General features: G+C 41.3%; 1 protein-coding gene and 1 long non-coding RNA gene across 2 annotated transcripts in view; one reads left to right on the top strand and one right to left on the bottom strand.

Annotated features, from left to right (window-relative positions):
- IGF2BP2 (insulin like growth factor 2 mRNA binding protein 2) overlaps positions 1–7,566 on the bottom strand; it is a gene marked incomplete at its 5' end in the record, with an annotated part of 162,391 nt that extends 154,825 nt beyond the window's left edge. The window contains 2 exons of the mRNA XM_082840524.1: positions 5,753–5,813; positions 7,389–7,566. Coding sequence (XP_082696650.1) covers positions 5,753–5,813; positions 7,389–7,566 — 239 coding nt within the window. The remainder of the gene's footprint in view (positions 1–5,752; positions 5,814–7,388) is intronic.
- LOC309962629 overlaps positions 1–23,031 on the top strand; it is a 742,666-nt gene that overhangs the window by 66,273 nt on the left and 653,362 nt on the right. The gene's annotated exons all lie outside the window — the stretch shown is intronic.

Raw genomic sequence — 23,031 nt, 5'->3', positions numbered from 1 at the left:
TTAAAGAAACAGTAATTATATTCTCCCTCCTCTTTGGAAGCCAAAGTAACAAAATCTGAATTTTTCTGTAAAAGAAAATAATTTTTCTTCACTATTTTATGGAAAGACCAGACTAAAGTACATGATCAAAACAGGAAAAGAAAAACCTTAAAAATAATGCTCTGAGCACTCTGCAATTTTGCTGCCCAAAATAGAACCCATACAGTCCATGCCACCAAATGAAAATTACAAGTTTGTAAGCATGAAGTCAAATTATAAAGTAAAAGATTTAAAAAAATATTTTAATGGTGATAAATGAAAGGAAAGACTGTTATCTTTACTGGTAGGTGTTTGTTGTTTATTTGTTATTATGTTTTCTTCAGTGATAGTGTTTTGAATGACTACCCAAACTAACTTGAACTTTAATTTGAGTGTAAAAAGGACAAACCTTGACTAACAAATTACTTGGGCAAATTTTGTTAAACAGAACTCTCCCATTCTTCAAATTAAGAAGTTAATCATAACTTTTAGAAATTATGCTTTTGACTAAAATTTTTAGAAAGCTGGTTTAAAAAATTGGTTTAGCCAAACCCCACCACTTTCTTCTTCAACACCAATAAGAACACTGAAGACATTTTGGTGGCATTTAAATATAATTTTTTAAAATATATTTTTGAAATTTATTATTCAACTTTTTTAATAGCCTCCAAAGAAACCAGCTCAATACTATGCTTCTTCTAATGAAACTGATTCTCTCAGAGTACTTTTGTTATGCAAAATAATACACTGTCTTCCACAGTATAGAATTTCTAAATGAAAATCCATATTCAAATCTTAAATCTTCTATAGAAAATCAAAGCCTACACAGAATCATTTGCCAATTCTCTTAGTGAGAGGGGACATCCAAGCAAAAGTGAAGGAGAGTAAATTTCCCACAGAATGGTCCTTCCAGTAGCATGCTCACTGAAGAAGCCACTACAGGTGTCTGTGCCCTGGCTCCCACAAGGTTAAACACCTGCAAGAGTTATGCATCACTCAAGGCACATATTATTGCACTTGACTCCCTTTATTTACCACAAGGTTCAAACACCTAGCAATTTTCATTTGCCTTGTCAGGACTAAAATCCAGAACATTTGCTGTTTAATTTAAAGATATCCTCCTCTTCCCTCTTGATACCATTGGTCTGAAACTACTGTCTCCCATAAAACACACACGCACGTGTGCACACACACACACACCCCGCTGAACCACAGAGATTGATGCACTTAAACTCAAATTATGTCCTCTAACAACTGACCAATTGCTCATCTACTTTTGAGGATTTCATTAGCAGACTTGGAAGAGTGATTCAGCAGGAGACAGCAAATATTTAGAAAGCTGAAAGTATCAAATATGTATAAATAGTTCTTACAGAAATCTGATTTTCATAACTTTCTGACTTTTAATAAATGTGCCCAAATTACCACCCTTTTATGCACATTTCAATGTCATTTACATTCCCCCCATCTAAAAAACTGGAACAACCTCTGTAAAATAAAAAGCACTTACTCAAAATAATAGTGAAATGTTGATTTTGATATGTATTAGTTCTAAATCTTATAACATCCTTTAAAATTTTTCTTCTTAAAGAAAATATATTGTGCTTTAGATCATTATGTATAAAAGGTGTTCTACAAATATTATTAATCTTCTCTCATCTTCTCTATATAAATGATAATCTCAGGCTAACATAATAAAAAACAAAACTCTGAGACCATCCCTTACTGGTCATCTTATACCCAGCCATAATTACAAAGAAACATTATTATTTAAAAAAACACAATTTGACAAATGTATTACATATCACCAAATCACCTTTTAGAATTAACGTTCATGTGTTTAGCCATCTAGTACTTTTATAAATCACTACAATATAATTTAAAATTGATATGAATTTGTCAAATTGGAAGATCAAGCCCCATATAACATCTATTTCGCTTTGTAGATTTCAATGGCTTTTAATATTTAACCAAATAACGTAAAAAACAATGACCAGTCTTTTAAAAACACAAGCTAGAATTTTAAACCTGAATTACCAAGTAATTTTTTTCTTTATTGCTTCTATTTTAATCCCAACACTTATCTCTTAAAGGTCACGAAAATGTGTAATTTTCTATGGCATTACCTAGAACGGCATAAAAAAATTACTAGCCTTTTTTTAAAATGGGAAACTAAATGTCAAAGTCAAATCAAAACTAACCTTACAGTAATATACATATGTGTGTGTACATATATATATATGTAAAATATCCACACATGGAATCTATACAATTAAATCCAGGCCTTAATTTCTAATTCAACAAATTCTTGAAATAGGGTACCATATGATTTTAACCTAATAAAGTCTTTTCTGTTGTTACAAAATTAAAAATTGATCCATCAAAAGCCTTTGTTGCAGGGAGGGCTTGAGGTTGGGTGGTTGGGTTTTTTTTTTTCTTTTTGGTATTTAATTCAACTATACACAATGTAGTACATACAAGCAAAACACAATTGAGATACTGTTTTCTTTAACATTCCTATAGGAGACCAAATTCATTTGCATTGGAGAGAACACAATTACTGATTTTTAACTCATGAAAGACAAATTCATAGCTTTTCCCTACACTACCTCATAGTATTCTCACCATCTCAGTGAAAGCATGTCTAGCACCACTTAGTTACTTCCTAGAAGTGGGCAGAAATTGCATTTTTCAAAGTTTTGTTTCTCACAGAATCATTCAACTTTAGTTACAAAGCACATTCAGGTTAGCGTATGTCTTAGCTCAAAACAATTTATGTAATATGTGTGTGTGTGTGTGCATGTGTGTAGATACATATAGTATATAAATTTTTTTTAAACTAAACTCTCATCAACATCAAAAATGAAATTTCTATCAAGGAAGTTTCCACAACTTTTACAGCCCTTTGTCTGTTTTTTCTTCCTTAAGAAATCTTTGATTCATATATGCTACCAAGAAATGCAAATAGAGAAAAAAGAATCAAAGATTTTTATTCAACAGAGCCTGAAGACAACTTAGAAAGTAAGAAGAATAGATGGTTTGTACATGGTTTACATTACAATAATTTGCATTTAATAAGAATGAAGCACATGTGGCAAAAGAAAAAAGAGTTTTCTACTTTTAAGTGACCCTGAGAAAATAATATTATCTAGTCTGTCTACAAAAACAGCACATATAAAATAATGCTAGAATGATATTTAACAAAAGATCCAATTGGTAAGCAAATGGCATGCCAATATTTTCATAACTTAAGATAAAAAACATCTCCTCCCAAGTATCATTAGGTTAAAAAAAATCTATTTGGAATATAGATATTAAAACTGATTCTTGAGAACAGAAAGAAATCAGAACAATATAAAGAAAATGAGCACTCACTTGTGGAATGGTTTTTTAAGTAAGCAAGCAATGAGGATGAATTGTTTTCTTCACATTTTCACTTCTACTAACACAAAAACCACATATAGAACTGACTGAAGGCCAACAAATGTACTTTTAACTTGTTAATTTTCATGGAAGTGCAATAAAAGAACACCAAAATAGTCACCATATAACATAAAAGCTTTGGTTTCAAATGTCACAGTACCCTGTTTTTGAGAGTCCCCTCCGTGGTGGAGCCCTGTACATGAGAACACACAGCTGCCTCCTCCCAGGAGTCTGAGCTCAGTACACAACACCAGGCATCAGCTCTCTCTCCCTTAGCCTGCAGTACCAGTAACTAATTTCTGCATTTTAAACTAATAAAGGAAAGGAAGAAAGATCAAAGCTATCCAATCAGAAATGAAGCAGCCCTCTACAGCAGCAGCTTATGCATACATTTGGCATGTCAGACATCTTCAGAGTAGTGAATCATACACAGCCCATTTCAATCTACCTCCTAGGTATTTCATATTACCCACAGTGTTCAAAGAAATCATGTACCAATAGAGCTGTATAAGTCCTAGATTGCTCTTTATTTAATTAATACTAAAAATTTGGGACAAGCTTTTAATTCTGAACTCTTATAAACACAGCAAAATCATCTAAATGACCCACCAGCTAACAGCAAATAACCTCTGTATTTTGAAAGAAAAAAGTTAAAACGTAATATATTTGTGGGAAGTTTCAAGAGATGTTAATAACTTTAGATAAACTAATATTTCACTTACATTGCAACATTAAATAATATACTTTGCAACATGAAATGAGACACCAACTAACCAAAGATAAAATTCTACCAATTTTTACTAATTATAACCAAAAAAACCCCTCAAAACAATTATACAGCCAACAGAATTAGATATTTATAGAAACATAACCCATCAAATATTTTGGGTGCTTCTTTCAAACCTTGTTCAATATGTTCATCCAATATTCAAGTGTTATAAGATGAGTAATTTCAACTTACAGTAAATAGTTAATGTATCAAAAAGCTTCAACTTCGATTTCTCAAGCAAAAAAAAATTTTTTTAAGAAAAGCATACAAACTTAAAATACTTAATTTAAAAATTAATCAGTTGCACATTACATTTCTTCCTAGAGAGAAGAACTAGCTTAATATTACACATGAAACTGCAAGTCATAATTTTTACCTCTTTTTTTTTAAGTTATTAAGTAGTTTTCTGATATGCCACTGGAATCATTGGCAAACAAAAGATATTCTGTTGCTTAGTTAAAACATATCTGGAAATGTGCACACATTTTTAGAAACCCTTTAAGCAAAACATCTATGTATTTAACAATTGGGATAGTTTGTTTTAAAATCTATTCAATCCTGGCAAAAATCAAGTAAATGGTTACACTATTGAGAATCACAAACTGTAAAGGTGGTAAGTCAAAGACTTCACTTAGAGTCTCCAATTCAGCTACTTAATGACTAATGGTGAAGAAATGTATGTGAATGGGATATAAACTAAGTTACGACACACAGAAAAAAAATCTAGAATGAGTAATAAAGGGCCCAAATTTAAAGTCCACAATAAACTTTAAACAAAGATGTTCTCCCTCATTCTCTCCTCACAGACATTCTCATGTAAGCAAATCACTGTGGAGAAATCCAACCTCCACAAAACTTTTTAGTCCTTCATTAACAACAGTGCACTTAAATATAATTATAGATTTCACAGTGATATTTGTTTAGCCTCAAACATATCTTAAAAACAACAACAACAAGAAAACGCTCAGAAGCAATATTCAGTAGTCTCTGTGACTAAAAAAGTCTGGCTTTTAACTGCCACCTAATCCAAACAACCTACTTGTTTAAAGCACTATGCAAAAATATCGACCCTTGCTGAATTATTTTATTATCCAACACTAAGGTATCTAAAAAAGAAAACTAATTAATCGCAATAATCGCGAAGTTTAGTTAAGCAATTTAGCTGACACAGTAAATATTTACTCTTAACATCTCACAGGAAGTCTTGACAAGCATTTGTTGCCATTGTGCTGGGGGGCAGGGGTGGGAGTGGCGGGTGGGAGGCAAGTTTTCATAAACAAGTTAAACGGTCCCAGCGAATTTAACACAGCTAGAGTTCGCCACCCACCCCCAATAAGGCACCAGATACTTTCCAAGTACAGTAAACACCTTATATAATGAAAGTAAAAAATGTAGCTTTCTAAACTATTTTAACTCCACTACAAAAACAAACAAACGCCTTTTAAAAAAAACTATACAAGCACATTTTTAAAAACTGAGTGTATTTTTTTTATTTAGACGTAAGACCAATCACACAAAAAAACTAAGCAAAATATTATTTACCTGAGCTTTTTGGAGACTGAGTAATCAACTTCCATGATTTTCCCATGCAATTCCACTTTACCTTTAAAACAGAAATTAAAGCACTCAGAACCTTCCTGCGATCAAACCGGCGGGGGGCTAGGAGGGGCACGCACAGAACTCCACGCTCCGGCTCCGCCTTCGGGCGCCCTCAAGGGGTCTCCTACCCTGCTCGAGCTGGGCAAACTTGGTTCCCAGTGGAGAAAAAAGGTGGGCGCCCCATGTCGCCTTGTTCCCCGGGACGAGGTGGCAAGGGTGCGAGCCCAGATCCCGACCCCAGGTATAGCTGTGGGTGGCATTACCGGAAAAACAAATTTAATAAAGAGCGGCGCCAATTTGAAAGGATGAGCTCATTTGAAACTCAAGCTGCAGGGCTGGCGCGGCCCCGCTCCTCTCTGGGCCCCCACCTCTCCATTGCGCTAATCCGGGCTCCGAAGGCTCCGCTGCTCTCCCCTCCCTGCCCTCTCCTCCCGGTGGCCCTGGTGAGACACGCCGAAGCCCCCCGGGGGCCGCTTCCGCGAGAGCCGGGTCCCCGCCTGCTTCTGGTCACCTTGGCCTCGCCGCTGCCCCGCCCCCACCCCGCGCGCCTGTGGGGAAGGGGCTCCGGCCGGGCCGAGGTTCGGGGGGCGCAGGCTCGTGGCCTGGGGGCGAGCGCGGCTCCGAGCGGTGCGTGTGCGGGAGGGAGAGTTGGTGAGTGCGCGCGCGCGCGAGTGTGTGTGTGTGTCGCTCTCCGTCTCCCGTCTGGGCTCCAGCGCTCTCGCGGGCCCCCCGGTCGCCTCTTTCTCGGTTCTCAGTCCGGGCCCCCACCGAGTTGAGACAGGGCACCTCGTAAAAAGGTGCTTCTGGCCGAGCGGGAGGCGGGGGGACAGACGGCGGAAAGCCCCCAGCCCCGAGTTCTTCTCAATAAAATCGGACAAAAAATTCAGAGAAAAATAGGAGCGCTTGAGAGACAAGCGAGAAGGGACTGAGGTTCGGGAGAGGACCGAGAGAGATGTGCCGTCGTGCAAAGGCGGGGTGGGGGGAGCCCCGAAACCTCGGAGGGGATCGTCAGGGTGGCGCCGAGGGGGTGCCAAAAGTGGGGGACCGCGGGGCGAGCTGGGGAGGGGGCTCGAAAGGAGAGTGCGGCTCAGGGGACGCCAGAGGGCGAGAGGTCCTGGGCACGAGGCACGGGAAGGGGTAAGGTCCGGTCAAGAGAGAAGGACATTCAGGGTTTGGGGGGTCCCTGACAAAAGGGGTGACGGGAAGGTCAGGGAAGAAGGGGAGACTGGGGCTCTCTAAGGATGGGGGTGGGGAACTCTGGAAAGCAACTCGGGGAGCCGGAGGAACAAGGGGTGCCCCGGGAGAGCGAGAGAGCCTCGGGAACCCTAGGGGAGGCTCGGGGGTCGCCCCAGGGCTGCGGCTGGGAGGGCAAGGGGTGAGTCCGGAGCCGTGGGGGGAGGGGAGCGGGCCGTCCCAAGAGCGGGCCGGCGGTGAGAGTTGAAGGTCTGGTGCGTGGAAGTGAACGTGCGGGCGCTAAAGCCCCCGCCGGGCGCCGCCCGCAGGGCTCGGCCTCCCTCCGGGCGCCGTCCCGGCCTGAGCTGGGCGAGGCGGGGGGAGGGGGACAGCGCCGACTGCTCACCCGAGAGGGTCTCGATGGCGCGGATGGCCCAGTTCTGGTCGGGGTAGTCCACGAAGGCGTAGCCGGACTTGAGCAGGACCTGTCCCGCCAGGGGCAGCTTCCTGTCCCCGAAGAGCTGCCGGAGGTCGTCGGCAGTGACGGCGGGGCTCAGGTTCCCGATGTAAAGCTTGTTCATCATCCGTCTCTTCCCCGAGAGCCCGCGGCTCCCCCGGCCCGGTACCCGGCGCTCCTCGCCTCCTCCGCTGCCCTCGTCTCCCCTCCTCCTCCTCCGCCCCCCCTCCCCGCCCTCCGCCCGCCCGCCACCCACCCCCACCCTCAGCCTGGCTCCCCCCACCGCGGCCGGCCCGGCCCGCCCGGGGGCAGAGGCGGAGGCGGGGACTCGGCGCGGCTGCCTCCTCGGGGCAGAGTCCCGGGCCGGGCGGCGGCGCGCGGACAAAGCGCTCTCTCTGCCTCCCTCTCTCCCTCTCAAGGCGGTGGCGGGAGGAGGAGCAGCGGCGGGCGGCGGCAGCGCACCCCGCGTGTGTCTGTGTGAGAGTTTGTACGGGCGTGTGCGCAGCCGAGAGTGAGCGAGCGAGCGCCCCCTCCCCGCCCCGCGCCGCTGCGCCCCTCGCCTCGCGCCCCCCGCGCTCCGAGCGCTCCGCGCGGCTACCGGGACTTCTGCCCCGCGCCGGGCGGGCGGAAGCGGGTCGCGGCCTGGGGCTGGGGCTCTCGGGAGCCAGAACCCCGGGCAGGCGCGGCGCGGAGGCCGGGCGAGCGGCGGGGAGGGGAAGGCGCGCCCCGGGCGCGGGTGGGAATGCGCGAGGGGGAGCGGCTGGGAGCCGCAGGCGTAGGAGGGCGAGGGGCTGTGGGAGAGCGTGGAAAGGGGTGTGCGCAAGGTGGACCGGATGTGAGGGCGCGGCTGCAGGGCCGGCGGGAAGGTGTGTCTCGGAGGTGAGAAGCGAGGGCAGGCTGGGAGACCACAACTTTCGCGGCGAGTTGGCTGAGTCCGGCTCCCTGCGCGTTCCCGGGCTGAGCGCTCGCTCGGAGACCCGCTCCCCGCCCCACTCTCCCGGGTAACCGGGCGGCGCGTGTGGTCGAGGGAGCGCGGACGGGGGTCGGGACGCTTGGGGCCCAGGACCGACCGGGCCTTCACGGACCTTGCACCCCGGGGAAGTTGCTCCGGCCCTGGGCCTCAGTTTCCCGGCCCGCGAGGGGAGAAGGAAGGCCAGAGCGGAGCAACGTCCCCTCCGCCCGCACCGCGTGCGCCCGGAACCTCGCGGCCGGCGGCAGCCTGACGTTGGCAGCTGCTCTCTATTCTGGGAAGTGCCTAGGGCTTCCCAAGCCACCGCTGCGAAGCCAGGTGGCGGGTGGGGAGGCGAGCGAGGAGGGGGCAAGGACTGCGGCCGGGAGGACCGACGCTTGCTGCTAGGCTTCGAGGCCGGGTTCAGTACCCCCGCCGGGGTGGTGGGAGGCGAGGGTAACTGGAAGTGGAGGCGCTCAGGCGGTGTAGGAGTTCCCCGAGCATTGGGAAGGGCCCGGAGAGGAAAGAGGTCCTTCCAAGCGGAGGAAACAACGTGACCGACGGAAGAGGCAGGGTTGGGATGAGAGCAGCCCGATCCGAGGGGCTAGGGAAGGAGCCAGACAGGCTGGAGACCGGTTGCGAGTTCCGGGGCTCGGCTGGAAGTCTGGTGGTTAGAGCCTGGTCCCAGCCAGGAAATGAAGTTCTACAGGGAAGAAAAAAATGGGCAGGATTCAGAGGCGAAGGGGCAGAAGAAGATTGCAAGGTCTGCACTTCTGGGGGCTTTAGGAGAGGTGATAGTTTGACGGGAGAAGCGTGGGTTGGTTATTTATTTATGTATTTTGAGGGCGTTGAGGGTCTCTTGCTGGAGAAGCCACAAATGTAGGGATGGTCTCCTGGCTGGGTTGTGAAGTACTCTCTTTCTCAAGCTCTCCTGTTGACTAAGTGGGTGGAGGGAGCGCGGCTTCTTAAAAATAATTTAAAAAATACACGTTCCTTGGCCTCTTCCTTTGAAGACTGACTGTGAGCCTGGATTTTGTATTTTCTGTAAGTACTCCCAGGTGATCCTTGTCTAGGAAACACTGGCCGGTGAAAGGTCTTTCGGATTAGGATTCAGACCTCAGGGTTGTGGCATGTAGTGTTCCAGCATCTCTGAGCCTCAGTTTCTTCATCCATAAAGAGAGGATAAAGTGACCAACTCTTGGCTGTTGTGAAGGCTACACAAAGGATAACTGAGTAGTGTGTTGAGACAGTGGACACACACTTAATGCTTGTTTCTTTTCTTTCCCCCAGGAACTCATGAGCTTTAAAATATTTCCTTGTGGGGAAAGATAATTGGTATGATCACCGTCATACTATTTGCTTTATTTTACTTCCAGTATTTCAAAACTGCACATTCTAAAAGAGAAACAAGAGTGGCAGGGATAATTGGTCTCTGAAAGGTTAGTAAAACTTTTGTGTATAATATTTTCAGACATGTCAATTCCTTGGTCCTACTGCAAACACTTTAGCATGGATTCTCTAGTGGGTAGCAAGCATCTAAAGATTCTTGGCAGAGTTTGCTTCTGGTGAACTCTTCTACCCTGCTTCACCAGGTCACTTTCATATTTCTTTTCTGAAAAAATAACTGGTCTTTGCTGTAATTTGTGTCTTCTGTCCTGCTGGTGGTTTGTAAACATAGTGCTGGAGAAGAGCTTGATAGGTAACTGATGGGGGATGTGTTTCCACCACACCTCTGATTTGTAGCACCCACAGTTCATTATCTTAGAAGGCAAAGTTAGTTGCTCTTTCACATAATAGAGAATGGAACAGCCTCCGAATGCAAAACAGAAATCCAGAAGTCATTGCCACTGCTTGACAAAACTTTATTTTCTACGTGTTTTCTCCTGAGTTCCCCTACCTCCTCCCTTCCCAGAGAGAGGAAATAGAGATTGATCCGGGCTGAATTTAAGGTTAATAAGCAAAAATTTTATGAATGTTCCACTGAGGTCAGAAATTTGGGAAAATTCTTGTATTAGGCAGATTACTTTTAAAAGCATATATTGACCTTTTCCTCAAGAATTTCAAAACAGTACAGATCCTCATGGTTTTCCAATGGTTCTTTTGGGCAGGATGGTGGTAAGGTGACTGGGTAATGTCACTTTGTAAGTAGGAAAACAAGCCCAGAAAAATAGACTTCTTTCATGGTCATACAGAGGGCTTGGAATATGATTGGCAAACACGTTAGCCTAACAAAGAGCTCATGAAGTATTAAGGCTTCATCTTAACTTTCATGACCAATATTTTGTCCATGGACAGAGCACCTACTGACAGTATCACTGTGGTGGCCTTAACCTTTGGAGTCTAAAAAACCACAGTGGAAATGTTTTTGTTCAACTAATGGTGGTCATTGTGGCCAATGGTTCTAGGTAATACAAGGAGCTGGGAGAGAAAATGAAGCCTATTTCCTGGAAGGCTAAAGGATTTGGAGGCAATTCAGTATTTGATAATACAGTATTTGGTGGTGTCAGCACCTGCCTGCTTGTTGGGAATGATTGGTGGTGGGGTAACTGTTTAGATACTTTTTCCCAAGTTGGCAGAAGAGAAATTGTTTGACCTTAGTTGAGTTAATTCACGTCTCTGAACTTCAGATTCCTCGTTTATAAAATAGCCCAACCTACTTGCTCACTATAAACTCCAGCTCCCCTCCACTTTTCATATTTTCCAAATACTGGGCCATCTCAGAGCTGTACTCCTTTACACATACTGCTCCCTTTCCCTGGAATGCATTTCTTCCCCTGGTAAACTGTTTTCTCTTCTGACTTGACCCCAGGATACATACAGCATTTCCTTTATACAGATAAAAAAATATCTTGTCTAGTGGTGATACCCTTGAGGTGTACATTTTGAACAGATGTATTTTATGATATGTGAATTGCATGTCAATTTTTAAAAACTGTATGAGAAAAAAAGTCTTTTTGAGGTCTTGGCTTTTTCATCCTTTCACCAATATCAAACCTGGCATGTACTAGGAACCCAGGTAATATTTGTTGCATAAACCATTATTATCTGAGGTTTGCTCTAAGGATTAAGTGAAAATGTATGAGATGGTACCTACCTTGCATGGCGCTTAACATACAGGAGGAAGAAATGTTCATTTTTCACCTCTTGTTGAATTCATTCATTCATGGCATTACACAGTGTTAGGCACTGAGGATCCAGAAATGGATAAACATCATCCTGCTCAAGGAGTTTATGATCATGGAGGAGGCAGATGTATAAACAGATTATAGTTTGGTATTAGAGGCGCCAGAAAAGACTTTGTGAGCATACAGGAGGAGAGGATGTCTTATTCAGCCTAAGATCAGAGAGGGGATCACCATAGAACTGAAATTGGAAATGTACTTTGAAAGATAAGTAGGGATTTTCTACGATAGGAGAAGGAATGGGAGAAGAAATGCGTCCTAGGTAGAAGGAATCGCATATGCAAAGGCACAGAGACACAAAAAAGCATCTGCTTCACACCTAAAATTAAATCCAAATATTGTTTTAGAATAAGTTTGAGAAAAAGAGAACAGAGAAAATAATGCCAGAAAAACAACAACAAAAACAAGAACCTTCCAGTATTAAAGACATGGATCTCCAGACTGAAGGGGTTTACTGAAGGCTCAACACAAAAGATCCAGAGCAAAAACACACTGTAGGGCATCCCTGGTGGCGCAGTGGTTTAGAGTCCGCCTGCCGACGCAGGGGACATGGGTTTGTGCCCCGGTCCGGGAAGATCCCACATGCCACGGAGCGGCTAGGCCCATGAGCCATGGCCGCTGAGCCTGCACGTCCGGAGCCTGTGCTCTGCAACGGGAGAGCCCACAACCTTGAGGGGCCAGTGTACCGCAAAAAAAAAAAAAACGCACTGTAAAACTTAGAACCCAAACAAACCCAGCATCTGGGAGAAAAGAGGTCACATAAAAAGGATTTAGAAAGAGAATGGAAATGTATTTCTAAAACAAAGGACTCTAGGAGGCAGTAGAGCAATGCCTTCACAACCAAATGGAAATGATTTCCAGTCTAGAATTCAAAACCTAGTTAGACCATCAATTTAAAAATAGTTGCAAGGATTCAGACATGCCTCCATTTGGGGGGAAGCTACTGGAGGACAAGTGCCAGCAACACCATGAAAGAAGAAGACATGGGATTTGGGAAATGAGTCCAGCCCAAGAGACTGAATGGAAGATTCAGAATGCCAGCAATGCAGCCTTTCAGAGAGCAATCAGCACAGGCTGGAACAAGAGAATATATGGCTTGAAAAGTGAGGACTTCAAGGAACAAAAGAATGGAACTCATGTATGAGTGCATAGTAATTATTTCTGATAGAATGGCAGGCATGTTGGAGCATTTGGAAAAAATTAATCACAGGTATATGGAAAATAGGCAGATGGAAAAACAAAGAAATCATTAACTCTAGGAAAAACACATGGTCGTACTAGAAAGGAGCAATGGTCATAGGCTCAACAGTGAAAATATTTGTGCAGTCATAATTTAAACACAGATGTATTATCCAAACTGCAAAAGAGAACTTACAAATCAATCAGAAAAAGACAACCATTAAGAAAATGGGAGAGAATATGAATGGGCTAATTCACAGAAGAAGCTCAAATGAAGAGTAAACTCAACTCATGAGTAATGGGAAATTAAAACTATTCACAAATATCAAATTGACAAAAGTTGTAAAGTTATGATGAGGCAAGGTATTGGTGAAGGTTAGGAGCATCAGAAACAACCATCCACTGCTGGCAAGAGTATACGTTGATACAATTACTCTGAAGAACAATATGTCAATGTCTAGTAAAACTGAAAATACAGGCCCTTAGCACTCCCTGGCAATCATTCTCCTAGATGGCCTTTTCTTATATCATCTCGCTTCACACTCTCCAGTTGCTCTTCATCCACTCTAGGTCTCAGTCTCAGCAGGTAACCTTGCTTTCTATTTCACTGAGAAAATAGAAGCAATCAGAAGGTCACTCCAACAAATCCCCACTATGTCTGCCCACATACCTGCACCTGTGCCCATAGATTCTGCCTTCCCTCCTGTTACTATAGATGACTGACTATGCAGGATCCAGAAGAGGGAAAAACTGGTGAGTGCAGAGAAAATGAACAAACGTGCACACCCTCTGACCTAGCAGTTTCTCCTCTGAAGAGCTACGTGTGCACAGGGAAACATACCAGGTTCACAGTAGCACTGGGATAGTGAAAAACTGGAACCCAAATGTCCACCAGTAAGGAAATGGATTTAAAAATAAATCAGGGTATAGTCATAAATTGAATATTACACATCAGGTCAAAGAGCATGCATGTTATTTGTTTTCTCTGGAATCATTGGTTTTTCCCTCTTCTGGATGAAATAAATGAAATAGGCTACATGTTTCAGTTAAAAACCAGACCATATCATGCTGAATGAAAAGTTATATTTCAGAAGGACGTATTGAATATTTATGATATCATTTCTAAAGTTTGAAAACATGCAAAACCAGTTCTATCGCTGATATGGATACATTTGTATAGTATAAATTATAAAAATATGCATGGGAATGACAAACTTCAAATTTGGCATAATGATGATCTCTGGGGAAGCTCCAAACTTGGAATAATAGTTACCTCTTGGAGGATAGAAAAGGGACTAGGAGATGGAGGGGCACACATGGAATTTTCATTGTAACTGGTTTTTGTTTTTAAAGCTAGGTAAATGGATATTTGTTATCTTTTTTTTACCTCTTCAGTAACAAAAGTTTTGTCACTCTATCTGGCCCAGAATGATTCTCAAACTAAATTAAGCATGGTGGTAATCACCAGAAGAACTTTTAAAATACCGATTCCCAAGACCCATCCCTCGAACTCCTGGATGAAAATTTCAAAGCTGGGGCCCAGGGATCTACATTTTTTAAAACTAAAAGTTTTTCTGGTTTATACATATACATACTTATATGTATCTATATATATACAAATATATATAGATACATATATAACATATATAAAATGTTGGACTGGTAGGAAGTTTGCAAGAATAGTACAAAGTAGTTCTATGTAGCATTTATGCAGATTCCTCAAATATTGATGTTCTACCGTATTTCTTTTATCTTTTTCTCTGAACCATTTGAGAGTAAACTGCAGACGGGATGTCCCTTTGTGTCTAAATAACTTCAGCTGATATCTACTTTAAAAAAAAAAAAGTCTGTTTATAACCCCAGTGTAATGATCAAAAATAAACAATACTGTTATCTACAAACCTGATTCTGATTTCACCAGTTGTGTCAATGATGTTTGTTATAGCAAAAGAAAATCCAAATCATTTGTTGCATTTGGCTGTTTCGACTCTTTACTCTCCTTTAATCTGAACAGTTCCTCAGTCGTTCCTTGTTTTTCATGACATTGACATTGTCATGTCAATGACAACGAGGGTCATTGAGAGTAGAGAAAGAGGCTTCTTATTTTGTGCAGTGCCCCTTAATTTGAGTTTTTCTGATGTTTCCTCTTGATTAGGTTCAAGTTATAGGTTTTCTTGCAGGAATACGGCAGGAGTGATATTGTATATTGTATCGAGATGCGCACGATGCTGATTTGTCCCATTACTAACTTTGGTGATGTTAGCTTTGTTCATTTTCTGAAGGTGGTGTATGTGCACCCAGGTTTCTCTGTTGCAAAGTTACTAATATCTCTTGGGACAATACCTTGAAACTATATAAATACTCTGTTATTTAAAATTTTATATCGTTTCTTGGCTAGATTAATTATTATCATTATAGCTGCCAAATGGTGATTCTAATTTCATCGTTCCTTTTATATTTATTAGTTGGCCTTCTTCCGTAAGGAAGAGCTTTCCTTTCCCCTCCCTCTGTATATATTATATCAGTGTAGACTAATGGATTCCTGTTTTATTCAAAGTGTTATAGACTGTTACTGTCATTAAGTATTTTGATGCTCAGACTGTCCCAGATTTGACCAGTGAGAGCCTCTTCAAGCTGGCTCATGGAAACTTATGACATTGTTCCATGTTTGTACTCTCTCTGCTCAGTCCTATAATCAGCCACTTACCAAGGAGCCCTGGTACTCCTTTAGCAAAGAACAGTATTTAGAACCCAAGATCTACATGCCAGATATGATAATTGCTACACAAATATTGTTGATTCTAGACCCTGACAGCCAAAAGAGCTAGGAAATAGATTATGTATGTAAATATACACACAAGCTGATCAATAACAGTCTATATTTACCTGTCTATCTTTACCTATCTATTACTATGTGTATTAAAAATCACAAGTTCACACTGATACCTCTGATTCCAGTGAAACGCTGCAGGGTTCATTTTCTCCTCCTTCCCACTTTTCTTATTTGTAACTCTCCTTTAACTGTGAGAAACCTGGCTCTCATTAACCACAATGTATTTACTTATTTGATCAGTCATAGAATACACAGAATTGCTAACCCACACTTCTGAGAAAAAAGAAGGCTATTAACTAGGCTTCTAACTATTATTAGTTTAGAGTTCTTTTCTGTTTAGCCTGAGAGTATCCAGTCCAAATACAGTGTTCAAAAGTCACTTGAGTTTTATTTCCCACTTCAGTGTTGGTTCTCTTATTCATTTGAAATTTGGTTAGTTTGTTTTTGTACATTTTAGTTTTTCCCTCCATCTTTGTTGATTTTCTTTTTCTTTTTTTTTTTGTTGTTGAATATATAAAACATTAACATGGTTCCAAAACACAGAAGGTATAGTCAAATGATTTCCATCCCTCCCCCTTCCTTGTATTCTATCCAACCCATCCCCACACATCCTCTGAGGGTAACCAATCTTTTTAGTCTCTAGTTTATCTTTCCTTTGTTTCCTTTTGCACAAGTGAACATATACATATATGTTTTCTTATTCCCCCTTTTTCATACAAAAAAAATAGCATACTGCAGATAATCTTTTGCACTTTGATATCTTCACTTAACAATATATCGTGGAAATCATATCAGTTCATAGAGATCTTATTCTTTTTTTTCTTCTTTTAACAGCACCATATTACTCATATGTTTCATATATATGCATGTCAGTGGCCTCCAATATTTTTTAATTTTGTAAACGATGATGCTGTGAATAACTTTTATGTGTGTGTTTTTGTACTGTTGGAGGTTTATCTTCAGGGTAAATTCTTAGGAATGGGATTGCTAGGTTAAAAGAGTATGCGTGCATACACATGTATGCTTGAAATATATTTTGTGAAATTCTCCTCCATAAAAATTATACCAATTTGCATTCCCACTAGCAGTGTATAAGAGCGCAGTGTATACAGCCTGCCAACAAGGTGTGTGATTATATTCTTAATTTTTTCCAACCTGATTGGTGAGAGATGATATATCAGTGTAGTTTTAATTTGTATTTCTCTTATTATGAATGAGAAGAAACTTCTTTTCATATGTTTAAGGATCATCTTTATTTCCTTTTTTGGTACATTTTCTGCTCATGTCTTTTGTCCATTCTTCTATTGGATTTTGATCTATTTTTTGCCTAATTTTTATGAGTTACTTAAATATTAAGGATATAAGCCCTTTATCTGTGATACATGTTATAAATATTTTCTCCCAGGTTTTAATTGTCTTTTGACTTTGTTTATGATGTTACTTTTCCCATGCAAAGTTTTATGCAATCGAGTTTATCAATATTTTCTTTCATTCCATTTGATTTTGAGTTATAGTTAGAAAGCTTTTCTCTACACCCAGGTTAAAGAGGAATTCATTCATTTTTTTGTTTTTTAAATAGGACTTGTGTGGTTTCATTTTTTAATTTAGATCCCTGATCCATTTGGAATTTATTCTTGTGTGTGGTATGAGGTATGGGTCTAATTTTACCTTTTTTCCCCTTAAAGAGCTAACTAGTTTTTCCAGTAGTATTTATTTAAAAGTCCTTCAGCCCAGGTATTTTGATATGCCACCTTTATCACACACTAAAGTTTCATATGTATTTGGTTCTATTTCTGGACTTTCTTTTCTACTGGTCTATCTATTCATGTGTCCATACCCCACTGTTTAATTATAAAGGCTTTATAGTATGTTTCATGTCCTGTATGCCTAGTCCCCCTTGTAGCTTTTTTCTTCCTTTCTTTCTTTTTTTAGTTTTTAAAAATTTTTCTGTTTTCCTGTCTATTCTTGTTTGTTTTTCCAAATGAAGTTTGGTATCAGCTTGTCAACCTCCATAAAAAGTTGTTGGTATTTCATTCAGATCACATAACATTATAAATTAACTTAGAGATAACAGGCATCTTTATGATGTTAAATCATCCTATCTAAGAACAAAGGCTATCTTTCCACTCACCAATCTAATTTAATTTTAAAAAAACTGGGTTCTAACTATGTTGGAGAGAGATGGGGAAGAGCCAAAAGTCATTGACCTTAATGGGAAGTCAATAGATAATGGCTAAAATTGGTAAGGCAAGGAATGGTACAGGCAGATTAGTTAGAAATACATAGATAAATGCCAAGGGAAAGAGCTACAAGAGTGAGAGGATTTTTCTTTTTTTAATTTTTTTATTTGCTGTACACGGGCCTCTCACTGCTGTGGCCTCTCCTGTTGTGGAGCACAGGCTCCAGACGCGCAGGCTCAGCGGCCATGGCTCATGGGCCCAGCCGCTCCGCGGCACGTGGGGTCTTCCCGGACTGGGGCACGAACCCGTGTCCTCTGCATTGGCAGGTGGACTCTCAACCACTGCGCCACCAGGGAAGCCCCCCCCCCTTTTTTTTTAAGGAGGCTTTTAGTACATATATTAGTCAGGGTCCTGGTAGGAAACAGATGGCACACTCAATCAGAGTGATTGTGAATATTAGTAAAAGTGCTGTTTAGAGGTGTGGGTGGGTAAAAGGATATAAACAAGGCCTGGTGCAGCACCCTGCCACTAGCAGCAACAGGGAGCCATTACCACGCTTGGCCTAAAGAGTGACAGGAGGAAGGGACAATTAAAGGAACCGAGTGAACTGTAGGAGAGGACAGCCCAATAGAAACCTTGGACTTGAGTTGAACATAGTTACTGCTCACTGCAGCATGACAGGTTGAGAGCATGACAAGGAGGGAATAATTATCATCTTACTCTTCTCCCACTCTTCCCAGTGCCTTCTAATAGCTGAACCAAAGCAGAAGGCAGAGGGCAAAGGCATATAATAAAACAATAAAATAATAATAAAAACAACTTTAGTCAATGAATCTATGGTCTAAGGGAACATGATTCAAATAATTATAATAAAGGTTGAAAAGTGATAAATGCCTGAAGAGGGATCAAGAATATTCCTAGTAAGGGAATCCTGGAAGGGGACTTCCCTAGTGGTGCAGTGGTTAAGAATCCCCCTGCCAATGCAGGGAACCCGGGTTTAATCCCTGGTCTGGGAAGATCCCACATGCCGCAGAGCAACTAAGCCCATGTACCACAACTACTGAGCTTGTGCTCTAGAGCCTGCGAGCCATAACTACTGAGCCCACGCGCCATAGCTACTGAAGCCTGCACGCCCTAGAGCCTGCGTGCCACAACTACTGAGCCTGCGTGCTGTACGCCTAGAGCCTGTGATCCGCCACAAGAGAAGCCCACTCAATGAGAAGCCCACGCACCGCAATGAAGAGTAGCCCCAGCTCACCACAACTAGAGAAAGCCCACACACAGCAACAAATACCCAACGCAGCCAAAAATAAATAAAATTTAAAAAAAAAATTCTGGAAGATTCTCTAGAGGGGGACATAAACGTTCAGTTCAAAACAGTCATGTCAGCAGAAACACCATGAGCCTCTTGTTTTACAGTTGAATATCACTATTGGTACAGTGGCCTCTCAAACTCATCCTATAAGTGAACACTCCCTTCCTGCCCAGAGGCAATGGAAGTCTTTAGTTCATGGTTTCTAATTTATACTGCATTTGGCTTCCTTGATGTTATACCCCTTCTCTATGCTCTTTGCCTCTTTGAATTGCACCCTGCTCCTCTGAGACAGGAAAGCATTGTGGGAAGTGCTATATTGAAATCAGTAGACCTAGAATTGAATTTCCTAACTTTCACTTACTAGCTGTGTGACCTTGGTAAAGTTACTTAGCATCTCTGAGCCTCAATTCCACTTTGCAAAAGAAGAATAATACCTACGAGAATAATACCTACCTCATGGAATTGCTGTGAGTTAAAGATGCTATATGTCAAGTACCTGGCATGAGGCCTGTCACTCAGTAGATAGCAGGTTAGGGTGTTACTGCAGACTGTAGGCTCTGCATTTTCCCACTAGTTTCTTGACTTTGAGCCCTTTAGAGTCACTCCAGTGGGAGTTGCTCTCCTGGCAGCTACTTGAAATGAAAGTTTCTGGACAGGGTTGGAAAGGACCTTAGTAGTAATGTGGTCCATCTTGCCAGCAAATGCAGGAGGTTCTGCCACAGGCTTCAGGGTGGATGACCACCCTGACTCTATCCACATTAACAGAGAGCTCAACACCATTGAGTTCTGAAGCTGCCTGTTAACAGAAGATTGGTTGATTGGAAGAAAGCTTTTCCTTGAATTGAGCTGAAATCACTTTCCCCACTAACTAGAGACTCAAAACAATCTAGAGCTAAAAGAAATCTGCAGGATCTTCAAGCGCACCAACTTATATTATGAATGAAGAATCTGAGGCTCAGGGAGGCAAGGCAACGCTATTCTTCGTGGTAATGGTTTGTGGAGCTACACAGAACCGTCTCCTCCCCTGCCCTTCAGTGTTATCAACCAGCAGGCCACCCAGTTCTTTCAGTGCCTCTCCCCCAATCATTCAACATGCCCCCCCACTTTACCACTCTGATCGCTCACCATTGCATATGCAAGTGTGTGATGCCCAGAACTAAATCTGATTCTTAGTGTGATCTGATCCTAGCAGAGTGAAATGAGACTATCTGAGATCCCAGGCAACGGATGGCCATTAGACCTAGAAAGGCCAAGAACTGGACTTAGACAAAACCAGCAGGTCATTTAGAGAAATGAAGTTGGTTGTGGTTGCTCAGTTCTATTAGGCCCCCTTCACTGGACACTTAAAATTTGCCCGTGTGCTTCTGAAACGTCTGTGCCAGCTCCAAAGAAGGTGCTTAGGAATATTAATATAGATTTATTTATTTATTATTTTATCAAAAGGAGAATGACTTTATTATTTAACATTATGATAGAGGAAAAATATTTTGATTAACATTCTTCTAGGCATCTCTTTATCCATACACACATGTATATTGGATTGGCCAAAAGGTTCACTCTGTTTTTTCCATAAGATGGCTCTAGTAGCACTTAATTGTCTTTAACTTCATTTGAAACAATTTTGTTAGAGTCTTTGTGACAACTGTCCTATCAGCATGCATTTAAAAAAAGAATTATCAAAATGGGTGAATTTTTGTGTAGCCATTTTAATATTGAAGATGGAAGAAAAATGCAACATTTTTGGCATATTATGCTTTATTATTTCAAGAAAGGTAAAAATGCAACTGAAACACAAAAAAAAGATTTGTGCAATATATGGAGAAGGTGCTGTGACTGATTGAACATGTCAAAAGTGGTTTGCGAAGTTTTGCGCTGGAGATTCCTCGATGGACGATGCTCCACAGTCAGACCAGTTGAAGTTGATAGCGATCAAATCAAGACATTAACTGAGAACAATCAACGTTATACCACGCAGAGATAGCTGACATACTCAAAATATCCAAATCAAGCGCTGAAAATCATTTGTACCAGCTTGGTTATGTTCATCGCTTTGATGTTTGGGTTCCATATAAATTAAGTGGAAAAAACCTTGACCGTATTTCTGCGTGCGATTCTCTACTTAAATGTAACGAAAACATTCTGTGTTTAAAACAAATTTTGACGGACAATGAAAAGTGGATACTGTACAATAATGTGGGATGGAAGAGATCGTGGGGCAAGCGAAGTTAACGACCACCAACCACACCAAGGACTGGTCTTTATCCAAAGAAGGTGTTGTGTATGTGGTAGGATTGGAAGGGAGTCCTCTATTATGAGCTCCTTCCAGAAAACCAAATGATTAATTCCAACAAGTACTGCCTCCAGTTAGACCAACTGAAAGCAGCACTTGACAAAAAGCATCCGGAATTAGTCAACAGAAAACACATAATCTTCCATCAGGATAATGCAAGACTGCATGTTTATTTGATGACCAGGCAAAAACTGTTACAGCTTGGCTGGGAAGTTCTGATGCATCCGCCGTATTCACCAGATGTTGCACCTTTGGATTTCCATTTATTTAGGTCTTTACAAAATTATCTTAATGGAAAAAATTTCAATTCCCTGGAAGACTGTAAAAGGCACCTGGAACAGTTCTTTGCTCAAAAAGATAAGATGTTTCGGGAAGATTGAATTATGAAGTTGCCTGAAAAATGGCAGAAGGTAGTGGAACAAAAGGATAAATACGTTCAAAAAAGTTCTTGGTGAAAATGTCTTTTATTTTTACTTAAAAGCCAAAGGCATTTTTTGGCCAACCAGATACATAAGTCATAAATGTATCGGAAACACACACATAATTTTATACAAGCCAATTTTGTACAACATACATGCCTGTTATTTTATAACATCCTTTGTCTTTTGTAGCATCCTTTTTCTTAATATTTTGTAGACATCTTTCTATATCAAAGAACATAAGTTCATATTCTTTTTTTTATTTTATTGGAGTATAGTTGATTTACAATGTTGTATTAGTTTCAGATGTACAGCAAAGTGATTCAGTTATACATACACATATATTCTTTTTTTTCAGATTCTTATCCCATATAGGTTATTACAGAATATTGAGTAGAGTTCCCTGTGCTATACAGTAGGTCCTTGTTGGTTATCTATTTTATATATAGTAGTGTGTGTATGTTAATCCCGCGCTCCTAATTTATCCCTCCCCGCCACATTTCCCCTTTGGTAACCATAAGTTTGTTTTTGAAATCTGTGAGTCTGTTTCTATTTTGTAAATAAGTTCATTTATATCATTTTAAAATTAGATTCTACATATGAGTGATATCATATGATATTTGTCTTTGTCTGACTTACTTCACTTAGTATGATAATCTCTAGGTCCATCCATCTTGCTGCAAATAGCATTATTTTGGTGTTTTTTATGGCTGAGTAGTATCCCATTGTATATATGTACCACATCTTCTTTATCCATTCCTCTGTTGGTGGACATTTCGGTTGCTTCTATGTCTTGGCTATTGTAAATAGTGCTGCAATGAACATTGGGATGCATGGATCTTTTCGAATTATGGTTTTCTCTGGATATATGCCCAGGAGTTGGATTGCTGAATCATATGGTAGTTCTATTTTTAGTTTTTTAAGGAACCTCCATACTGTTCTCCATAGTGGTTGTACCAATATAGATTTAATTTTAACCTTTTCTCTACCAAATATACAAAAAGCAAGGGGGGAAGTGGAGATAGGGGAGAGTGTCAAAGGAAGAAATAGACCTATTATCCCCAAACCAGAGTTGTTAATTAGCAGTTTTGCCCAAATAAAGTACTAAACTTATCACATGACTTTAAAATAAACCTAAGCAGAATTTCTAGAAGTCCAGCATTGTTGGTATTTTCTGGTAATGTTGATAGAGAAGGCACGATAGATAACTGCCTAGTACAAGGTAAAATAAAACTGGTGAGTCCT

Source organism: Leucopleurus acutus, assembly GCF_964270905.1.
Source record: "Leucopleurus acutus genome assembly, chromosome: 5".
NCBI classification, from domain to species: Eukaryota; Metazoa; Chordata; class Mammalia; order Artiodactyla; family Delphinidae; genus Leucopleurus; species Leucopleurus acutus.
Note: the sequence above shows the minus strand (reverse complement) of the source record. Positions and strands in the feature narration are given on the sequence as shown.